General features: G+C 38.7%; 1 protein-coding gene across 1 annotated transcript in view; it reads right to left on the reverse strand.

The window, feature by feature from the left end:
• Window positions 1–903: 903 nt before the first annotated feature.
• The window catches only part of slco4a1 (solute carrier organic anion transporter family, member 4A1), a 51,008-nt gene continuing 31,641 nt past the window's right edge, over window positions 904–20,270 (reverse strand). The window contains exons 3-13 of the mRNA XM_066671435.1: window positions 18,958–19,333; window positions 16,602–16,692; window positions 13,115–13,236; window positions 12,752–12,863; window positions 11,475–11,629; window positions 9,427–9,676; window positions 7,491–7,653; window positions 6,501–6,676; window positions 6,329–6,393; window positions 6,015–6,163; window positions 904–4,702 (exon numbers count right to left, since the gene is read on the reverse strand). Of these exons, the coding sequence (XP_066527532.1) occupies window positions 4,535–4,702; window positions 6,015–6,163; window positions 6,329–6,393; window positions 6,501–6,676; window positions 7,491–7,653; window positions 9,427–9,676; window positions 11,475–11,629; window positions 12,752–12,863; window positions 13,115–13,236; window positions 16,602–16,692; window positions 18,958–19,333 (1,827 nt within the window). The 3' untranslated portion in view covers window positions 904–4,534. The remainder of the gene's footprint in view (window positions 4,703–6,014; window positions 6,164–6,328; window positions 6,394–6,500; window positions 6,677–7,490; window positions 7,654–9,426; window positions 9,677–11,474; window positions 11,630–12,751; window positions 12,864–13,114; window positions 13,237–16,601; window positions 16,693–18,957; window positions 19,334–20,270) is intronic.

The raw sequence follows: 20,270 nt of genomic DNA on the forward strand, positions 1-20,270 counted from the left end.
GCTTGTTTCTCTTTGTTTGTGTGTGAATACATTTCAACAAATCACATCCTCAGAGCTCAGCGCCTGCTGTATCCATGGAAACAGTCTCGCTCCTCAACTTCAGACCCTGAAATGATGCCCTTCATTTTCTGATCACTGATTCTTACCTTGAATCACTTTACAGTTGTTGAATGTTGGGCTTCATCTTATAAGTATGACTAGTTTTGCTCCTGTAAACATTTGTGATGTTTTACCAGAAACTATGGGATTAGGTTAGACTATATGTTGGACATTTTCTGTAAAGATTTGACTTACTGAAAAGTTGTGATGTGAAAATGCACCATAAGCCAACAGGCAGACACTTAGCATTGAGGATGTTTACTCCAGGGTTATTTGCCACTGCTACTGTTCATCCTATTTCATTTCATGCTTTTCTGTGGGAATTACACAAGCTGAGTGTTCTCAGTTAATCAAACAGGCAAGCACATTAAAGTAGCAGAATTTCACAAACAGCAACTATGTCATTACATATTTTAAGTTATCTCTATTATTAAAGGAAAATTCCAGTGTTTTCAGCCTAATATTTACCACTGACTAAAATCTGATGTGGTTCCCTAATTATTAAAAAAATTATTATAGTCTTTGGTGTAATTATGATCATTTTGTTTGGGGACTTACCTTGACTAGACTTAAATTTGACCATAACAATATTCACTACTCCCCCGCTTTATCCTTAACTCCTAAAGTCTAATCCTAAATATAACGTCTTCAAATAAAAATCCTAATAATTTTCACACACACACACACACACACCATGTTAAGAATCAGGACTCAGACTCAGGTTTTTGGATTCAGCTGTTGCTTGTTAAAAAACACTTATCGAAATGTTTGCATCATAAAAGAGATACCAAACAAAAGTACCAAACCAGAAATGTAAAACCCTACCTCACCCAACACCACCCACCCCTTCCCCATGTAAGGTGGCAAAGAATATGATGGCATGACATCACGATTCAAATAAACTAACATCAGTTACAAAGAGATACACTGGTCTTCACACTCACAAGTGCTTTTGAAGTAGGAAAAATGGGTAGAATTACAGAGATGTTGAAATTGCCTTGTTTTTACAGGTATTTGAGAAAAGAGAAAATCATCCAAACATACTTACATTTTGAACTAAACAACATAAAAATTCTTCTAAAATCTACTGTAACCCCTCATAGTCGTTGTCACATTTTTGTTGACATTGTGCAAATCCCCAAAAAGTTTCTAAGTGCATTTGTTTTATTGGGGAACAAACCCAGCAAAGATGTGATTTACTGCACACTTTCACTTTTTCAAAAGCAGTTATCTACATTTAAAACATAATTTTATCAGGAATGCATTAGAGGTGTAAAACAAAAAAAAAAAATAAATAAACAACCTTTTTTACCCATCTAGGTTGGTAAAAACAAAGTATAAATACAATTTTAGGAATACACCAAATAAAGTGGCATTTGCGAAGTGCATTTTGGTTTTTTTCATGGTTCAGCAATGCACTACAACACTCAACTATGAGGACAAGACACTATGGAAATGAGCACTGATAAATTAGTCCTTTCTAGACTGGCGTTAAACCGCCGTGATGCGCTGTAGCTGTTCTGTCTTCAGCATATTTCTTAATGAACTGTTCATCTTCAATATTTTGTCACACTATTGTTCTCTTCAGGTTAAACTGCTTTCATAAAAAAAATGAATTTAGAAAAGCAATGCACCTTGTCCAACACAATCACAAATATTGTGCATTTGCTGTTTTATATGTTTTTCTTGTTTGTTAATTTACATTTGGCTAACAATTCACCTCTGTATATTGTTCATAAGGCTACATGACCTGACCTAAACCTACATAAACATTGTTAAATTTAAATGTTAAATCTTAAACATTTTAGGATTTATTTCAACAAATGTCAGTTGTCATAATACTTTCTAGGAACATTTCTGATGGCTGACGCTCACTGAAATAAGCCTTCACTGAAGTTTTTGTCGGTTTATGTCAATTGTCATGGCAGGCTTATGTAGACTTATAAATGATAACCAGTAATGTGTAAAGTGATACCATTTTTTTTAAGATTGACATTACCAAAGCCATTCTGCACAATCCTGAGGTACAGTATTTTGGCACGGCTGGTACTCCGTTTAAAATATAACATCAAAATACAGGATTTATACATGTCTTATTTGTACTTTTAAGTTTGTGATAGGAAAAAAGCAGTGATATCTCATGAAAAGAGCCATGTGTGTAGAATAGTAAAGACTGACTGAATAGCTTATATGACAATATTAATATTATGGCCTATACAGCTGAGATATATGGTCATCAGTGAAGAAAGAATTTGATTTCAAAGTGCAATTAGAGGAAGTGGGCTAATGAGACTGAAAGCAGATCTAGTGATACGTTTGCTAACTTTATTTGTAGTCTATTAAGGCACTGCCTATTGTTGCAGTCTTATCCTTGCAACCTGCAAGAACATCAAGACAATGTTTGTGTGACTTAGCGGCAATTTACTCACTATCTGCTTCCATTTTCCAATCTTATTTACATATCATTAGTGCTGTATTAATACTTATGTAGATATTAAGTGATTTTAAATAGGACAGGCTTTTCTTTAATAATGTATGAGAAAATTCTGTTAAATGTGTAACTATTAAAAATAAAAATCTTTAAACTTTTAAACTCTGATTATATGATTTCTGGAAAACTGATAGGCTTTAATAACTTTTGTCTTTGTAACTACAATCAGAGCTACAGTACAATGTAACTGATTTCCTTTAGGAACGATGGCAATCTGAGCATGGATTTGTGCTGATTAAAAAATAGCATTGCATTTGAAGTGAAAGTTCATCTGCAATACCTCAGGTTGTCAAAACAAAATCCTAAAAGCCTTTGAAAACCCCACATTAAAGGCTCTTTTGCAAAATATCTGGAAGCTTTTAGGTTTTACTAGTGATTTTTGTGTGTGCAAAAAAACAAGCAACAGCAAATTTGGCATGTCCATAACTTTAGCAAACACTATGTACCCATGGTGTGCCTGAGGTACATGCAAAAGTTTCATACTGTATGGCACACATCCAATAATATTCTGAAGGTTTTAGGATTTTTGAGAAAAAGAACTCTATAAAACAGTTGTCACCAACACTGTAGATAAAGCTTGCTGCAGGTTTCACAAACCCCAGTCTAACACACTATTCTGCTAATCAAGGGCTTCTGAAGGCAGAAATAAGTAGGTATAGGAATTTTAGTCCAATTACAACTTTAAAATATTAAATCATCAATTTAAACAATAGATGGAAAAACCAAAGCATATTTCTTGCATATATTCAGCTAAGTTTTAGTGCATTTTAAGTTGAGGACAAACTGTTCAATCATTTCAAATGTGTGGCTTTTTTTTTTTTTTTGTCATGAACTTGAAGCTTTTGTCTGTTAGATCTATACAGGTTTTCTAATAGAAGCATCCTGCTCTATATGCCAGCCTTGGTTCTTCACAACAGGATTGGTTCATCTCAAGGTTTCTTACTCTTACTTTGAGACAGATTTTCCTTGTCATTGTTGCCCTTGACTTGCTCTTATGCAGACACAGATCTCTTTAAAGCTGCTTTATGATGACATTGGTTGTGAAAAGTGCTTTAAAACTCAAACTTTCATTTTACTGTTTTACATGATGGATCTACACAGCCCTCTTTTGGAGGTCCAACATCTCAAAGTTTTAGATGTAAAGCGCCTAATTGAATTGGCTTCTAACCCACTCACATTTATCATGTTGAAGATTCTCCACAAGGAGGCATGCAAGCACATTTTGGTCCTTGAGAAAAGTGACAATTCTATCAATGACAGTGTCCTTGTTAAATACAGAAACCTATAAGCGCATATGTGTATACTTTATATTCTTTCTTTCGACCAGCTTTACATTTTCAAAATCTGATTCAACCCTAATCATCTGGGGACAGCTAGTGAGTAGTCAATCTCAGGATTCAGGTTGGTGACCACTGTTTTAGAAACACAATATTGATTGTAGCTTTATTCCTGGTTAAGGTGTCAGTATGAACACATAACTCTTGTGAAATGTTCCTTTTGCATCTCCCAAATGTGCATTATCACTACTTTGAGGAAAAAAAAAATATTCCTCTCACATTTGAATCCAAGAGATATTTACAGTATCATGATGAACACCAGTAAAATTTATCCCACTCAGAAATTTGACCTTTGGGTCTCTGCAGACATGCTGTAGTTCAGGTAGCAATTGGGTGAGGAACTTAAGCCACATAGCAAGTAAATGTGGGTATGTGTGTGTTTTGGGGTGTTGCATGTATGTGGGAGATGGTTCCGTTGCTTTCACACAGCGTGCAGTCACAGACAAAATGAAACAGTGTTGTTACGATCTGAGGCTTTGATTAATGAACGGATAAACATATATGGATAAATATTAGTCACAAACACACACACTTGCACATACTCATGCACATGGGATGAAGTAAGCAGGGGTGTGTGTGTCCATGGTCTCAGGAAGAGGTGGGTTTGTCACAACCTGGCATGTACATTAGCTATAATCTCAGGGGGAAGGTCTTTAATAGGAAAGTCTCCACTGTCTCCTGCCCCCTGATCTGTGCTCTCACAGCTGCTCTGAGGAGACTCTGGAGGAGGCTGATACAAAACACTCGCCAACAAGAAAAATATAGTGCCTAAAACCTGAGAGAGAGAGAGAGAGAGAGAGAGAGAGAGAGAGAGAGAGAGAGAGAGAGAGAGAGATTGATTAGAAGAGAATTGGACAGGAAACATAACATTGGAGTATAAGAGAGAATAAAGCAGTACTCAATAATGATTTTTTTTCAATAATGCACAATGCAAAAGTGAGTAAAGAATATGGGTCAGTGGTCCTAAAGCACTGGTCCCCATCTAACTGTAAAAATACTATTAAATAGAAATTCCACCATTTCTATAAATCTGAGTAGTTTAAAACAAATCTACTGAACACTTCACCACAATGGTGACAGAAACCAGACATCTGAAGAGTTTAAAGCATCAAAAAGCTATGAAATATGAAATATAAATGCACACATTGCCTGATCAAAAATACATAATAAGACGATCCAAAGCTCCACCTCTTTTAAGGTGTAATGCTTTTGAATGTTTGGAGTTCTATCCGTTGTCTAAAAAAAAAACGACAGATTTCTTTTCTATACTATAAGCATTGACAGAGGAAGCCTAGTATACCGGAATGAGACAGTTTGTTTTTTACTCATTACTGATGCTGGGGCTTCTTAAACACATTAGACTGGTTTGGAGCAAGCAAACAGACTGGAGAGCTAGCAAGTGGTGAGGAAACATCTTCTGAATGTTATAAAAAGTGTTTTGTGATTGCAATCATAAATGTCACCTTTAATACAGGCATGGTGGAGAGGTATGAGGGAAGGCAATATAGTCCCTCAAAACAGCAATTTTTAGATTTATCACTATTTTATCTTCATCAGCATTTCATTTACAAACACAAGCAGTTTCACTAGTTTTTTTGCATAGTGAAAAAAGAAATGTACACAGTGTAATACTTGATACACATCAACCCGCTGTAAAGAAATCTACTCTTTACAATGGACTGTTTTAAATAAAATCACTAACACTTATTTATTTATTCAGAATTTTTTTTTTTGTTTTATTAAGACACCTTCATTGGCCTACCACAAGAATAAAATGTTGTGGTGCAAAATAAAACTACTTTGTAAGTGGACTTATGGTGTTTAATACCTATAATAATTGATTAACTGTACTGATTAACAAATGTGAATTGTTTAAATTGTGTAATTTAAACAATAAATTGGAATCTAAGTAAATACATTTGGTCTCTATGTTTGAACAGCAATGTGGACATTCCAAAAGACCACTGTTACTCGATGTAGTCAGAAATAATAATTATAAAAAAAATCTTACTATTTTTATAACAGGATAGATGTCATGCTGTGTGAGTGTGCTGTGTCTTAGTAAATATCCATGTATATTGTGCTACCTTGTAGATGATGCCAGCCATTAGTGTGTACTGGCTCATTGCAGAGTTTTGGTAAAGGTAACAAGAGCCATGCTCCCCACACTGCTCCTGCCACAGCAAACACGAGAAGTCGATAACAGACCCGAATGCTATTGGACCTGGGATGCCACCTGCAGGACATGAGTGGATATTACATATTTTAAACTGTTGTAGAAATTTCTTACACTTGTGGAATTTTGGATTTATATTTATTAATGCATTATTTCTACATATATAAATTTGTGCAGGTCTTGAAAACAAGAAACCAATCAAGGTATAACAAGATTCTAGCATACCGAATGTCCGCACCACAATCCACTGAATGCCCAGTCCAAAAGATCTTTGGCTGTCAGGAACACACCTTGAGGCAGAAACAGAGAGCTTCAGATTTAGCTCTACTCACCAGCCTAGGCCACTAAAAAAACACTACATTATAGTTATGTTTCTGCATTAAAGTATTATACTTGCCTGAGCGTGGCTGTGAGAGCAGGAATACTGCACAGGAAGGTGAAGGAGATGACGATGAAGAGGAAGGTTAGGAAGGTAGGCATGTGATTACAGGAGGAGCTACATTTTCCTGATACAGCCACACCCTCCTGACCCCGTGAAACATTCCCCAACACACAACTGCAGCCCGTAAACATCTACACAAACACACACAGACACAGACTTAAATACCGATGTGTAAGCCTTCACAGATATTCAGTTTCAATTCTGCATTGGTACAATACACAAAGTGATGTTTATTATTAAACTTCATATGCAAATACAATGATTTAGAAACAATCAAACATAACACAATCCATCCATCCATCCATTATTTGTAACCGCTTATCCAATTTAGGGTCGCAGGGGGTCCAGAGCCTACCTGGAATCATTGGGCGCAAGGCGGGAATACACCCTGGAGGGGACGCCAGTCCTTCACAGGGCAACACAGACACATTCACTCACACCTACGGATACTTTCGAGTCGCCAATCCACCTGCAACATGTGTTTTTGGACTGTAGGAGGAAACCGGAGCACCCGGAGGAAACCCACGCGGACACGGGGAGAACACACCAACTCCTCACAGACAGTCACCCGGAGCGGGAATCGAACCCACAACCTCCAGGCCCCTGGAGCTGTGTGACTGCGACACTACCTGCTGCGCCACCGTGCCGCCCACATAACACAATCGTTATTTTTTAATGTTAACATTTGAGCATATCTATAAACGGTGGTTTTGTTAAGGGAACTAATTACTTCCAGTAATCAAGTAATATTCCATATGTAATCTTTCTCACTCCCGTTAGGATGCTGCCAACTAGTGCAGGTTATGTGCAAGTGTGTTTTGATGCCTGTACATATTCACAGATGTATTCCTGAGTGAAATGTTAGTGAAGAACTATTAAAGTATTGTGAGGTTAATCCAGGTGATATGAGTAGTGTGTGTACAGTATGTGGAAAGTGTGAAGTACCTGTCTGCCTCCGTGGCTGAGTGTATGGTTGACTGTGCTGCAGCCAGCGTGACAGGGGGAATAATACATCACTCCATCAGCACCACACACTGGGTTATAGTGCTCCTTTACACAGTGGCAGTCTGCATTACAGCCCACCGTCAGATTATCTCCAACAACAAAACTGAGAGCAAGAAAGAGTGGGAAAGTACAGGAAGTAAGTAATAAAGGGGAAAAAAGAGATGAACATGAAAAGATGGGAAATGACAAAAAGACAAGGAAACAAATAGAGAGGAAGATGTGAGAAAATTAAGATAAGTATTGCCGACTGAAAGCTGTGTGTATTTGTGAAGGCACCCAGAATACTCAGTATATAATATGCTGCTTAGTTTGTCTCTCTCTCACACACATACACACACACACACATACTACTTTAAAAATCTTCGAGTTGAAACAAATTAAGATTCCCACTGTGCTACTGAGCCCAGGGTGCTACATGGTGGCACACAACCAGCAAGGAACAAAAACTAATGAGAAACTAATACTCATGGTGAAATAAATACTCCACAGGGACTGGTTCAACCTCCCAAAACCCTCACTAGGGACTAGAAATAGAAGCTCCAGAAAATTCCAGGAATACAAGATCCTAAATACAAGGTCTGGACTTAGAAAGCACTCAGAAGAAAAGGGGGACCCAGGAGAAAACTCTTACCCAATTACAGAACCTGCTTAGCCAGAGTACTCTACAAAGAGAAAAGAAGACTGAGCACTAGGCTGTGAAAGATCTGACCTTAAATAGGTCTACAGGTACTGTCCATTGGTCTTAATCGCTGAAGAGGAGTTATGTGTTTTCCTCTGGTGGATTGTCTGGTCACAGACACAGATTGTCTGGCCTGTGCTTACAATGAGTTTATTGTTCAGAGCTTAAGCACGCTTATATCAACAGCCTTTTTTTTTTTCGCTTTGAATAAAAGGCACATATGGACAGCACAATCACTGTACTTTGTGGCTTTTTTTGTGTAGTTTGATGAGCGGTGACAAGGATATTATACATGGCCAGTCAGGGAGATTATCAGTTGTAGCCATAGTGTGTGGCCTGGAATCGGAATTCAATGTTGAGTTTTGAAGATCTCTGCCTTTGGATTTATCGATTATTAAGTGTACCAATTTTCCTTTAATCATACTGCACAATTTACCAAAGAATTTTACAATAGTTTTTCCAAATAACTAAGAAAAAAAATTCAGCACACCCTAAATCACAGCATTTAGACCAGAGTGATCCCTTTGCTGTTATGTTTGTTTACAGCAAAAGTCACACCATTGATATCAAGTTCAAGTTCCACACTTGGGCATGGTGAGTGATCACACTAGTGGTGTACTGTGCCTGAGTTCAACTGAAACATGCCTCTTCAAGTGGACTTTTTAAACTGAAATTTGTGGGCACAGTAAATATCGTGTGGTGTGAGTACGAAAGGGCTTGTTTGGGTGCCTACACTTTAATTCTTCATGCTCATAATTACATACCATATAGGCATAACATACAGGTAAGTTGTTCCACAACAGCTACCAAAACCTATGTGTTACTAAAGAATGACATGTTAAGGTGATGAACTGAATTGTTTTCCAGCAGTTTGTGGGGCTAAGGAAATAGTAACATTAAATAATTTAATATTTGACAGTGCCATTTAGGAAAAGAAAAATAATATCATGGTACTCTTTATAAGGTTAAAGGGGACATATAAACAAAAATGTATTTGGAGATCTGGAGCTCCTACCAACCTACACCCTTTGAAATAATACATCTCTGTCAGTTTTTTTTTGTTATCAGTTTGATACAGCACTAATTAACAGTGTGTTCTCAACAAGTCTTTTTGATTCTGATATATTTGGCCCACCAATATAGCATCCAGGCCCTAACGCAAAGTGATCAACTGAGTGGTGTGTTGTGTGGTAATACCTGGATGATTGTGGATGATTGTAGAAAGAGACGTTATAGTGGCCCTGTGTGGAGCTGTTGTGATAGGCGGCAGTCACTCCTGCCATGGGCACATTAGGGCAGTTCAGGAGGAAGATGAAGATGGCCATTAGACTGACCACTGCACAGAGCATGCAGAAGCGTATGATGCCCCGACAGCGCAGGTTCAGCTTCTTCACGATGTAGCCACCGAGAAAAGTACCGCCACCTCCAGCAGGCACCACCATGTAGCCTTGTGAGGAAACAAGAATGACACAGGGACTGTTTTGCAAGTTTACTTACAGAACTTGTTTGATACGTGTGTATATGAAAGCATGAGCACACATTTTGTGTGTAACAATATTCTTTTTTTTTTGTTTTTTTTGTGTTTTTACAAAGGTTCTATATTCAGAAGCCCGTGATGATGTGGCATTAATATTTTTTGGGAAATAACTCAATGCATATATCACTATGCATATTGTGAGATCTTGGCCTGTTAGCACATAAATAACAATTCTTCCATAAAAAGGACAAAGGGAAATGTGACAAAGACAAAATAAATACACAAACCTTGTAGAATAGTTACAAATATTACTATGCCTTGGCTATTAGCCTTTTTTTTTTTTTACAAATACTGATTTGTGTGGGCCTCATTCATGAAACATGAGCAGAATGAATTTGAGTGTAAATCATTCATAAAACACAGTTTTGCATAAATATCTGTACTCATCAATATGTATGTAGTCTCAAAATGTTTGTAGGTACAACTGAAATTTACACCTGCTCCTGAAAACACGTAAAAGTGGACGTTATATCTGAAAGATGCTGAAAATATCATCTGGCCTGGTTGAAATTTAAATAAAAACTAATAATCATATTTTACTTATTATCTAAAAGCACTTATCCAGTTCATGATTGTGGGTTAATAAAAATGCACAAATTAAATAAATAAATTAATTATCTAATGAAATTTCACAAATCAGTCCTCTTCCTAATACAGCCTATTATTCACAGTAATGTCCAGTAGCTAAATCACATTTGCTTGCTAAATTATTTTGTTACTCGAGTAGGCAGACAGTTAATTAATGTGGATCATTGCAATATTAGAGTTTTTGGTCTGTACCCTGTGTAATCAGCTCATGTTTAACTTTTGACCTTTAATGTCTTTGGAGATGATAAAGGCTTATGGTTTATTAGCTGAGTGATGTCTCTCTGGTCAGTTCACTATCAAGATCCAACATTGCAAACCTAGAACCCTGTACTATTTCCAAACATATGCAGGAGCTGTCTGTGTTTGGCTTCTTGGACACAGGAACATTTAAAACATGAATTTTTAAGCCCTCAATCATTCAAGCATCATCCCAGGAATTCTAAGCTATGTTTATGTTTTGGCATTCACTAACATACACACATTCTACTAAAAAATCAGGAATTTCAGGAATTATCATTCTTTCATACATTCATTTTGTATATATTGTTTATATATTGTATATATTCATGCAGGATAGCAGCAGGAGAGAAAAAACCTTGAGTATCAATCTTTTTACACGAGTATTGATCAATACCAATACCAGCATTGGTATCGATATTATCAATATTTGGATCGATCCACCCACCTCTAGTATTCACACTGCTTTTTTATCATAAGTTAATGTAAAGAGAGGCTATCCCAAATAATTTAAATGTTTCTGGTTAAAGGAAAAAAAAAGAATAATAATATTTAAAAATATATCAATTAAAAACAAAATGCAAACTGTTTTTGAACAGTGCAAATGTATTTAAATACACTAAAGGCTTTTGATGGTGCTGCAGGTTTGGTGCAATGATATCTGTAAATGAGTCAATTAACAATACACTTTTCAATCAAATTTTATTAAAAGAGATTTAAGCACTGCAAATAAATATGATCTACTCCCAGTAAAACAGGGCCCATTTTTGCAATACAGGCCATTATGAGCTGTCATACATTGGAATCATCAGTAATTCTCAATTTCTGATTATAATACACTTCAGACACATGTAGTGACATGCAGAGAGTGAAGCTGCCTTACCAAACCAGGTGGCTGCTTCTGAGGCACTGAGACTAAACTGAGCCTCCAGAAACTTGGGCCCAAAGGTGGACATCCCAGCTATGAGAGTAGCCTCTGTAGCACCAGCCAGACACAGGAAAATAAATGTTGGGTTCTTCAGCAATAGCAACACTGATCTAGAGAAAGACAGAAGACATTCTTCATATATCAATTCTCAATTACAGTTTATTTGTTGAAATTAAGCAATGGCATTAGCACAGTTCTGCATTAAAAAAAAAAAAATCCTGATTGTAGTGCTTGTTGGCAATGCTAAGGTTTGCCAGGGGACTGTGTTTTAAAGCTTGACTAATGCACTAGTGAACTGCACAAGATTTGGGAAACGTAACCTCTGGTGGCTTGGTAGGTGAACAAAAATAACACAGACAGACCCTACAGTTAATTTGACTAATATACCTTTAAATATATATATTATCATTAAAAAATACAGTTACTTTAATAAAGAAATCAACAAAGATAAATATTTGACCAGAACATCACAACATGTCATTTACACACTGTTGCATAATATAAGAAGTTAAATTTTCAAGGGTTTCAGATTAAGACCTCTAAACTGCACTACATTATTTTTATACTTTGATGACCAATTAAAAGCAAAAGTTGCATAATGAGAGTCCACTTACACAGTCCATTATATAAGCTGATATAAAAGCTGCTGCCTTGCTTTTTTTCTGTAATCCCTGTTACCGTAGTAACTCAGTCCATGCTCCATGGACTACACTTAACCTTATCCAGACTGTTTCTCTGACACCCCCTGAACAACCAGTGATTGTCTTGGCCAATTCTTTGTCAAAATAAACCCTCTTTCAGATGATGTTTAACAATAAGGCCATTTAGAGTCCAGCTCATTCCTAAATAAACCTATTGTCATACGCCACCTGCCCTCTGTGTGTGGTATCATCCTCTGCTGACCTTTTGTTTTTCTTGTCTTTTCTCCATCATCTCTTTCATGTTATACCCAATTCACTCTTACAGCTTTCCCTGAATACAATTCTGTCACCCTTTTTGACGTTTTGTCATTATCTGGTCCTCTTGCTCTATTTTCTCTTTTGTTTCACTTTTCTTTGATTGTAAATTTATTTAACATTTTTCATTAATTGTTTTTACTAAATTACTAATTACTAAATGCTGCCAAATACAGGCATAAGCTTCTTACAAAACATGTGAATCCATTTACTGCATCTTCCTTAAATTCAGTAAATAGCTAACAGATGCCTTGTGATAGGTCAGGATGCTCATACCTGGGCATATCCTTCACAGTTTTGCCAAACTGAGGGTCAGCAGCCGTCACTTGACTGCCATCCTTCAGCTGATGAGCCTCAGACACACGCATGGCCACATAACGCTGAGAACCTGTGTCCAAACCGTACATTTTAAGTCAATCAGCACAAAACAAAGTTTGAACAAAGATAGCACTGCTGACTTTCATTTTACCAAAACAAATGGAAACATGTGCACCATGAGAAGAAGCCATCTTATCTTTTAATAAGAAATAAGACATTTTTAAAAGCAGTTTTATTTTGGGTCCATAAAATTACTGAACTTAAATACTCATATGTAGATCCTGGTGTTTTGTTTGTTTTTGACTAGTACATGTCTTGTACCTGGTAGCTGGGAAGGGTATCCCAGAATGGGCAGAGCGGTGATCAGAGCTGCAGCCCCTCCAGCCAGAAAACCAATCCACCATGCCCCCACCCACAATGGATTCTCTGGAGTCAACTCAGTTCTGGAATAGCGGACAAGGATAAACTGATTTTCATACAGTTCAAAAACTGGGTAAATAATGGCAGACCAAAATTAAAGTTTTTGAGATGAAAATGATACCTGAGACTGAACTATTGTCTCTCTCTAACCTTATATAGAACCACATTAAACCAATTCACAATATCATGCAGGGGACTTTGTATCTAGAACTATTTGCCATTCAACTTGAGAAATTGTAGCAATCTGAACTCCTTCAAAATATCGACTGAAGTCCATTTCTTGTCACACCCATTTATTTTTTGTATCTCCACTACACCACTAATCTTGTTCGACCCCTTTATTCAGAATCTCTATTCTTGTTTTCCTGTACATTTTCTCTGCATTTTCTATTATTTCTCTTTATCTAAACAACTATCTAAATGTGTATCTAATTTAAGTTAGACTAATGTTGGCAAGTGCCATTTGGGTTTTTTTTTTGTATTTTCCCTGCACATTTTTGTTTAATTTTGTTTTTATTTTTGTACTCCAATATTTAAATCTACTGTGCAAATAAACAAATAAATAAATAAATACATTTAAAACAGCAGCCAGTGAAGAAATGCTGAATTGTAGTTTACTAATATCATGTGTTGGGAGAGTTAAAGCTGTATGTATGAATGTATGTATGTATAAACTGTTGTATTATACTTGTAAATTTCAAGTTTAATATTGGATTGCAGTATCTGGTATGAGTTTGTGTTGAAATCAGGTACTAATTTGTATGGCCTTTAAAAAAATCACTATTTCAAAAGGAAACTCCTTGGCGGTAGGGCCCCGGGGGTGGATGAGGTTCACCCCGGGTTCCTCAAGGCTCTGGATGTTGTGGGGCTGTCCTGGTTGACACGTCTTTGCAACATCGCGTGGACATCGGGGGCAGTGCCTCTGGACTGGCAGACTGGGGTGGTGGTTCCCCTTTTTAAAAAGGGGGATCGGAGGGTGTGTTCCAACTATAGGGGGATCACACTCCTCAGCCTCCCCGGTAAGGTCTATGCGGGGGTACTGGAGAAGAGAGTCCGACCGATAGTTGAACCTCGGATCCAGGAGGAACAATGCGGATTCTGCCCCGGTCGTGGAACACAGGACCAGCTCTTTACCCTCGCTAGGATCCTGGAGGGTGCATGGGAGTTTGCTCAACCAGTCTACATGTGTTTTGTGGATCTGGAGAAGGCATTCGACCGTGTCCCTCGGGGTATTCTGTGGGGGGTGCTCAGGGAGTATGGGGTACTGGGCTCTTTGTTACGAGCTATCCAGTCCCTGTACAAACAGAGCAGGAGTCTGGTTCGTATGGCTGGCAGTAAGTCCGACTGGTTTCCAGTCGGAGTTGGACTCCGTCAGGGCTGCCCGTTGTCACCGGTTCTGTTCACAATTTTTATGGACAGAATTTCTCGGCGTAGCCAAGTGGCGGAGGGTGTCCGGTTTGGTGGTCTCAGGATCCCATGTCTGCTTTTTGCAGATGATGTGGTCTTGTTGGCTTCATCGAGCCGGGACCTCCAGCTCTTGCTGGACCAGTTTGCAGCCGAGTGTGAAGCGGTAGGGATGAGGATCAGTACCTCCAAGTCCGAGTCCATGGTACTCAGTCGGAAAAGGGTGGAATGCTCTCTCCAGGTTGGAAGTGAGATCTTGCCTCAAGTGGAGGAGTTTAAATACCTCGGGGTCTTGTTCACGAGTGAGGGAAAGATGGAGCGTGAGATTGACAGGCGGATCGGTGCAGCGTCAGCAGTAATGCGGGCTCTGTACCGGTCCGTTGTGGTGAAGAAAGAGCTGAGCAGAAAAGCAAAGCTCTCGATTTACCGTTCAATCTACGTCCCAACCCTCACCTATGGTCACGAGCTTTGGGTAGTGACCGAAAGAACGAGATCGCGGGTACAAGCGGCTGAAATGAGTTTTCTCCGCAGGATGTCTGGACTCTCCCTTAGAGACAGGGTTAGGAGCTCGGACATCCGGGAGAGACTCGGAGTGGAGCCGCTGCTCCTCCACGTCGAGAGGTGCCAGTTGAGGTGGTTCGGGCATCTGGTTCGGATGCCTCCTGGACGCCTTCCTGGAGAGGTGTTCCGGGCATGTCCAACGGGGAGGAGGCCCCGGGGCAGACCAAGAACACGCTGGAGAGACTATATGTCTCGACTGGCCTGGGAACGCCTCGGTATACCCCCGGAGGAGCTGGCGTCGGTGGCTGGGGAGAGGGAGGTCTGGGTTTCTTTGCTCCGACTGCTTCCCCCGCGACCCGGACCCGGATAAGCGGTGGATAATGGATGGATGGATGGACTATTTCAAAAGCAAGATGTAGGTTGTTGAAGGCTCTAGGACAGACTCGTGTATTCACGTATTTCCTAAAATATGTTTTTAAAGTAAGTGGCTATGCTTAAAATTACAATTAAACTGAATAATGACAACAGTTATAAAAAATACAGATTTGATTGTTTAAAATTCAATAGAACAAAGAACTCAAGTGGGAGAAATATGATAGTGTTATGTTCTGTGGAACAAGTCACCAGTTTCCAGGACAGGCAGAAGATACAAGCTCATTCTTTACATGGAGAAACTTGTTCAGGAATAGCAGCTTTTAACCCAAGTACTGTTACTGTGGTAGTACCATCAAGGGTACAAATTCTGTACCTTTAATTAAAACACATTATTGTACCTTATTCTATTATAATTGCAGATTTAAAGAACGTTGATTTCATATTATGTTGTTTTATTTTACACAGTTCTATAAGGAAAAGTTACACATATCCTTCTCTCCGTTGGGAAAAGAGAATGTAAAGTATCCTTAGGGAACACAACTGGACCCTAAGGCCACATTTCCTCTGTTTGTGACAACAATGTACCTCTACCGTAGCATTTTCTGAGAGTGTATGAGGTTAAGATTTCCAAATTAAAAGTCAAAGAGAATTTGGTGTGGGGTAAATATAATAAAATTGGATTTTCTAGAGAGGCATTTGAAATCTAGGCATATTCTTCAATTATTTAAAAGGCTCCCAAGTTTGTTTGGAGTGAGATTTTAGTGGGTTTTTAGGCTAATTATATAAGAGAAATGATCACATGTCCATTGTGTCTACTTATTCTTTAAGGGAAATATATAAATGTATATAAAACAACTACATTTCATAGGGTAAACAACTCCTTAGAGGACTAAATATATGCATAATCTCAAGTTTTGAAATGCCATTAGATGAAAACTGAATTCATGTTTGAGAAGCATTACTTATATACCTTTGGGGAATTTATATATTTTTTGTTGCTATGGTGTTGTGACTATTTCCAACTGTTTCTACTACGACCTTGGTGAAACCATCTTAAACCTCTGCTGATGCCTTGGGATTAAACCTAAGAAGATACAAATGGACTCACGATTGACCGATTTCTGTGTACATGTTCAGGAAAAATCCACCGAGCAAGTATCCAGCTGCCGGGCCCACAATGGCTGCTGTGTAGAAGATACCTGTGAAAAGAGAAGCCATTTTAGCTTAGCATGTTAGCATGTGAGGATCAGTTTTTTTTCTCATAGATCAGGCCATTTCCCACTGAGCCTTAGCGAAAGAATTTTTTTTTTTCATTGTTTATTTGCTTCCACTTCGCCCACATCTGTGTTGTTGTGTTTTTGATCGATGGTGCAGAGAGTGAGTACTGAACCCCTCTTCCAGGCAGTTTGTATGGGAGAAAGGGGTGACCGGGTTCTCAATTGTATTCAGTGGTCTTTGAAATAGTGGGAAGCCTGAGAAGCAGCACAATTGAAGGACGCTTTATTGATGTTGGAGGTGGGAGCTAGCGGATAAGGCTGATAAAAGCTCAGTAGGTACCAGCGGCGATTGCTCTAAGATTGCAAAGGAAGCTCAGCTTCCCCTAAAATGTAAAGAAAATAATTGATCAAATATATACTGTTGTGTGTACATGTCATTGAATAAATATGCACTACAATGTGCTCAACTTTTGTTCAGAATCTGCTTCTTATCACTGGTAAAGACATGGCTTTCCTCTCAATCATTCCCGCAGCACAGTGCTTTAAACAGCGTGGACGTCCACAGAGTTCAATAGTGAAGCAGCAAAGTGCAGCGAAACGAGACGAGTCATTGGATAAATGCTGGGCTTTGTCCCGCCCATCGGACGCTCAGCGTCTCTGGGGGTCTATGGGGCAGTGGGCTGGACTCGGCTGGCCTGGACGCTCAGCTTCTGCATGATGATTGGATGATCTGTCTGAGGCTGAATCCCTTTTTGATTGAAAGCGAAATGAGCGAATCAGCGATCCTTTGGTGTAAAGATCCGTGGGAGCACAGGCAGACACACTTCACATGGGCCAAGGCCGTTTAAGCAGCCTGGCTCTGCTGGCCATTGAGAGTACACTAGTCAAGTCCCTGGAAAAGACGCCTTGTTGGTACGACAGGGTCACAGATCATTTTCTTAAAAAGGAACAGAGGGTAGAATTTACGTATAAATAACCCGACACATTTTATGATGTAGGCAGAAATTGAGCTTCCCCTCCTTGAAAGATCAGCATCCACCACTGGTAGGTAAATATTAGTCTCAGCAAAATTACAGGGCCTTGCAACATCAGTTTTTGCACAAGTGATTTGCTAACATAATTTAAGGCTGTACACCTCATGAATCACTCTCCACTTCTAGAATATCACAGCATGAGGATTTGCATTTTGACCACATCTTTAATGCCAAAATACAAGCAATGCTACACTAGAGCAAGATGTCTCACCATTTCCACGTGTTTCTACATCAATGTGCTGCTTGGCCCATTTATGTGTAATCTTGCTTTACATGACCTTTCATAATCTTTCATAAGAATGTCTATAATGTCAGAGTAACAAAAAGTACAAATTTAAACAGTAAAAATACTTTTGTTAATGTTTAAAAAAAACAGAAAAATTTTTGGCTAGAGATAAAATCACCTGCTTGTGCTAATGTAGCAGGGCATATAGATTTTACATATTCAGAACAACAGAGCATGTCCAGTTAAAAAAAAAACAGAAATAAGGAGCTCTACCCACACACACACACACACACACACACATCTGTCACATTGGCCACAAAGTTGCAAGTTGACCATACACTTTTAAATAAATGGAAAATAGCCAGCAATGACATTTAGGTTATTAAAAAAAAAACAGATACAGCTTAAATAGTCATCTTATCATAATTTTTACATCATTTTTTCAGAGAGGGGGTGGGGTGAGCGTGTCTTGAATTTTCAAGATGACAAATGACGTTTATCAAACAATAATCATATTCATATTCGTGATGACTTCAAGCTGTAGTTCATCTTTTAAGAGAACAGTGCTTTAATAGGAGTAATTTGACATACAATAACCCCTTCAATAAGTATGGTGCTTTTATTGGAGGTTCTGTGCAGAAATAAATCGCAAAATCTGAACCTCCATGGACAAAGCATAAAATGAAATGGGACAACCTGAAGAAGGGGCACATGAACATGGCTCAACATGCCAAGCTTTGGGCTATGAAGAAGTGAAACTGTTCTCTGGGGTGAAGGAACTCCATCTGATACCTCTGGGATGAGTTGGAGTGACATTTGGGATCCAAAATGGATGAAGTCAGTAACTGACCTCATTAATGTTGTTGTGGCTGAACGCAACCAAATGGTAAATATTTAACCTTAATTATTCTAATACATTATCATGTCCAGCCTGAATAAACCTATTGATCAAGCAAGTATAAAGTCACAAACATGACACACACTCACCTATATAGACTGGTGCATAGCTGGACTTGACATTTTCATCCAGGTAAGTGACTCCGAGAGTGTAAAGGGGTGTAGCCCCAACACCATGCAGGAACTGACCCAGCATGAAGACAAAGCGATAAACAGAGAGGCCACTCCCTTCGCTGTCCCCACATGTCTCTGTGTGATTGGCCGAGCACAATCCTGCATGCTCCTTAATCTTCACCTGATAGGGAGGTGTAGTAAAGTGGGGAAGTGCAAATACCAGAGAGCCCAAAGCCATGATCAGAACCCCCCAGCCTAGCCAGCGAGGCTTATGGCCAGTACCTCCAAAATAGCTGACGAACGCCAGGCACAAACAGGCAGCAATGTCATAAGAGCTAGCAATGAGTCCCGCCTGTGGAAACAGAAGAAAACAAAATAAACCATTCATTCATGCATTCATTTACTCATCCATCTTCTGTAACTACTTCATCCACTTCAATGTTGCCATGGGTCTGAAACATAACTGAAATCATTGTGCGCAAGGCAGGACCACTGAAGAGGGCGCCAGATCATTAGAGTATCACACACACACAAGCAATCCTTTATATGCTCAAACCTATGGGCAATTTCACACAGCCAGTCCACCTACCAATGTGGGCTTTTGGACTATGGGAGGAAATGAAGAAGACGTAAAACTCCTCACACACAGTGAACCAAAGTGAGGATTGAACCCAGTAGCTGTGCGAGAGCGACAATACCTTTTGTGCATTAGTGCTGCCCTTGTGTTCTTCTTTCACAGCAGATTTTATATATCAGAAATATTCTTCCAGCTTAATATGTAGCATAAGCTTTAGGCAAGCAGGGCATATTCCAGGACATTAGTGGCTCTATTCACCCATACACTCACTCTGACATTACCAGGAGTCTTGGAGAATAAAGTAATAATGTCTGCGTACAGCCAGGGACAAATATTGCGAGTGTTTGTGTTTACACATACAGCTACTACGGGTAAACTCTGGAAAACTTCTGGGGTACAGTGTGACCATGTGGATCATGTGTGAAAGGGGCTTTAGACAGCTTTGGCTGTGTAACAATTATGGGATTGTTTCCTGGGCAATCACAGTTTAATTTTACAATAAGCCATTTTTACCAACAAAAAATAGCTAATAATTTACATGAAAATTATTATACACATTTTTTCACATTGCCTTGTGGTCAGTTAAGGAACTAGTTTATCCTCCATTAAGTAGATCTACACATGGGATGTCCATATTTAAAATAAGCTTACGACAGAACCTCTAATACCCACATCCCACTATGGATCTGAAAAGATGTGTAGCAGGGAAAAA

Source organism: Hoplias malabaricus, chromosome 5 (assembly GCF_029633855.1).
Source record: "Hoplias malabaricus isolate fHopMal1 chromosome 5, fHopMal1.hap1, whole genome shotgun sequence".
Lineage (NCBI taxonomy): Eukaryota > Metazoa > Chordata > Actinopteri > Characiformes > Erythrinidae > Hoplias > Hoplias malabaricus.